Source organism: Fukomys damarensis, unplaced genomic scaffold, assembly GCF_012274545.1.
Source record: "Fukomys damarensis isolate Sample0158 unplaced genomic scaffold, DMR_v1.0_HiC HiC_scaffold_35, whole genome shotgun sequence".
Classification (NCBI taxonomy): Eukaryota; Metazoa; Chordata; class Mammalia; order Rodentia; family Bathyergidae; genus Fukomys; species Fukomys damarensis.
The window spans coordinates 38,452,430-38,456,129 of record NW_022900947.1 but is presented as its reverse complement, the minus strand read 5'-3'; the positions used below and the strand labels follow the sequence as shown (position 1 = coordinate 38,456,129).

At 40.8% G+C, this 3,700-nt stretch overlaps 1 protein-coding gene across 1 annotated transcript in view; it reads right to left on the bottom strand.

Annotated features, from left to right (window-relative positions):
* Nucleotides 1-3,700, bottom strand: part of Cwh43 (cell wall biogenesis 43 C-terminal homolog) — a 49,399-nt gene that overhangs the window by 23,138 nt on the left and 22,561 nt on the right. Inside the window, exon 10 of the mRNA XM_033758912.1 lies at nucleotides 1,469-1,574. Within this exon, the coding sequence (XP_033614803.1) occupies nucleotides 1,469-1,574 (106 nt within the window). The remainder of the gene's footprint in view (nucleotides 1-1,468; nucleotides 1,575-3,700) is intronic.

The following is a 3,700-nucleotide window of genomic DNA, read 5'->3' as shown; positions in this document are numbered from 1 at the left end:
AAATATATATATATACATATATATATAAATTGAATTTTGGGAAACTTTAACGGTGCTGCCAACTTTGGAAAAAGTCATCCCAATTTACTGTGTTGAGTTGGCATTGTACAGAAATGGACAGCCATATTGGTCTAGAAATGTTAATTTTTTTATTTTTATTTTTTTCCATGTGTACAGGGGTAACACATCATACTAAATATGTAAGGTCATGTCTACATGGGTTTGATTACAGAAACTAATAAAGTATTCTCTAAATAATGAAAAAAAGAATAAGATAAGACTATAAGAGCAAGAAGCAATTTAAATATGTTCAGGGACCATATTCATCTCCAGAATTAAGGATTATTTTAATGTTACATCATTGCCTTTTCTCTTTTACTTTCCTTTTCAGTTTTATTTTAGGGTTCCCTATTTTTAACGTTCATACAAAGATTTCTTTAACTGAAATACTGAATAGTTTCTTTGGTGCGAAAACTATAATAGTACACAGGATCCTAATGAGATAATTAATAATGTGAAATAGGAAGTAAAGGGCTAAAGGTGTAGGGAAAGTGGGAAGGGTGGGGGAAAGGTAATAAGGGAGAGGAAAAAATATGAGAAATTGAAAAAATGAAAATAAAGTCTTTGTAAATGGAGAGGGGAAGAGGGTGTGAAGAGAGGGCAAGGACAAGGGGAAAAAAAGAGAATCAATACCTACTATGTAAAAGTACAGAATCCCAATGATAAATGTAACTGTATTGTATACCTAGATTGTACCAATAAACTCAATTAAAAAAAAAAAAGAAGGGTAGGAACTCCGTGGTAAATGGATATATCTCGGAAGCATTAAGAATAAATGCTAGTTGAACAAATATTAAAAAAAAAAATAGCCAGAAAAGTTAACTCTTTACTTACCTACTACATACTCCATGTAGCTGATCTCAGAGCCAAATCCCACATATTTTTAAAGGATGCTTCATATAAAAATGAATGCCACATAAACAAATAAAATTAGCTCTAAGGCTAGGAATTTAAATCAGTTGAGCCACCGCCTGCCTTGCAACCAAGCACAAGGTCCCGAGTTTGATCCCCGCACCAGAAAAAAAAAATTAGCTCTGGGACTCTTGAAAAGAGTGCTCTTCACACATGAGCTTTACTTCTGACCCATTCTGGTCTTCAATCCAACAGTTTTCTGGTCCCCAGGTGAAAGGAGCTTAGGCAAGGGCATCTATGTCTAACAGCAAGGGCATGACGAGAATCCCCTGCAGACCTCCGGAGGAGACGCTGTTCACAATCACCAGGATGAACTGTTTTCAGAGACAGACGTGGCTACTGAGGCTTAGTCCCGCCACAGCCAGCAATGCAAAGCCTCTTTTTAAGAGAAGACTGTATGACCTGGCAATCCCTCCTGTGACTTCACAGCCTTGCTGAAAATCAGTCTAACAGTAGCCGTTTCTCAAAACCTGCAACCAGCGCTGTTGAGACTTACCTGTCTGGTTTAGCAGCTGGGCCGATCTTTCTAAACTAGACCATCCTTCATTGTCGTATCCAAACCGGAAAGGCCAGATGGCCACAGAGACCTCTTCGGTTGATGCCTGAGGGATTGATTAATGGTAATTTAGGATAACTGTGAAAATAGCAGTTTTGGTGACCTAGTTTTCTCCCCCTCCCTAACAAAATTCATATTTCAGCAAAAAGATTTTCTTAGACATCTTAATAATCATCAATAAAGAGATATTTTGCTACTTGGCATTCTCATGATAAATATTTCATGAACATCTACCTTAAGCTCGGGAGTTCAGAGGAATGTTTCAAAAGTGAAAATGAGTGTTTATAACAAGCATTGCTGGGCTGGGTATTTAGCTCAGTGGTTCCACTACCTGCCTCACAAGCACAAGGATCTGAGTTCGATTCCAAGTACTAAAAAAAAAGCATTGCTTATTATAGCAAGAAACTAGAAACAAGCTGGCTGCCCACCAAAAAGAAAAGCAATAAGCAGATGTTACATACTATAAATCATGGGACAGTACATCTCCCCAGTAAATAAATTCTGCACTAGGAAAAGATATAAACAAATAATGTTGTACATCAGAATATTACTTGGCCCTAATAAATGAATTAAAGCTACATATTTCTTTCTCTTTTTTTTGGTACCGGGGATCAAACTTGGGTCCTTGAGGCAGGTGGCAGAACCACTGAGCTACATCCCTGCCTGGCAAAGCTACATATTTCTATGTGAATGAATCTCACAAAAACAATGTTTAAAAGTTGCAAAATATATATCAGATGTCTTTCCTTTCAGAAATGGGGACTGAACACATGGCCTTTGCACTGAGCTACAACCTCGGCCCTTTTGGGGGGTGGGTACCAGGGATGGAACTCAGGACCTTGTGCTTGTGAGGCAGGTGGCAGAACCTCTGAGCTAAATCCCAGCCCAACTTTTTTCTTTTGAGATAGGATCTCACTAAGTCATTACATTACTCACACTGGGTTCAAACTTGCAGTTCTCTTTCCTTCACCTCCCAGAGTACTGAGACTACAGATGTGGTCCATTACACCTGGCTAGATATCCTTTAGCGTGAAAAACATGAACACAACAATACTGTCTAGGGATCTATCATATATAGTAACAATAAAAAAAGGTAGGACAATTTTTTAAAATACTATATTCAAAATAATGGTAACTCTTGCAAGGGAGAATCATATACAGTGGGATATACCAGAGGCCTCTGCCATATTTATAAAGGGACCACCCTCGTGTAATCTAGTCAGGAATGTGGTACTACCCCAGGACTTAGAAGCACAGCCCCCCTTGGGGTCCATGATCTGGTGAGAGAATGTACTGCCTGATCCTAACCATCCTTCTCCACTGCATCCCAGACCTGCATCAGGACTCCTGTGAAAGACAATGGCTGGTTACGAACAAAGCCAGGACCTCGTCAAACTCGATAGTACTGCTCAGGTTGGGAGAAGGAAAAGGTAAGCTCAGCACACATGTTCTACAGCCAAGAGCTGAGAGTCACATGTTTACACAAGGGTGATGATATGTAGCGAAGACCACGAAAAGAGAATGGAACCATCAGCAGAGCATTCCAGAGACGGGATTATATTCATCGAGCTGCCCTTCCGCACAAGCATCCATCTGTGATTCATTCTGGATTTCATCATTTCAAGGCTTGTTATTCTTCCACTCTTCCCATCTCAGTAGATGTCATCTGCCTTCTTCCAGGAGCTCCAAACAGAAGCATAGGGGCTGTCCTCGATTCCTTCCTTCTGATCGACAGCCTCCAGCCCACATACAAGCCTACCAGCTCTGCTTTCTAGAACTTTCCACCCCTGTCCAACTCACTGCTGCCCCACCAGGGGACACTGCAGTCATCTCCCCCAGACTGCAGGTCCCCGCTTCTCCTCATCTCCAATAAATTTTCCTACAGCTGCCAAATTGATGCATAGCATTTTGTTCTCTGGAATCACTGCGTAAAACAAAGCCAGAACTCCCGCTACGGTTCATGGGCCTATGTGATACGGCCTTCCCCAGCCTCTCCAAATCCGTCTTCTACCATTCCACCACCCTTCAGCCATGCTGGTCACCCTGACACTGCTCAAACCCACCAGGTCAGCTCTCCCTCAGTCCTCTGTGTAGCTCTTCGAACAACTGTCTTTTTCTCAACTTTCAGGAGTTTTTGGTGTTTTGTTTTCATTTCTTTTTTTTTTTTTTTTT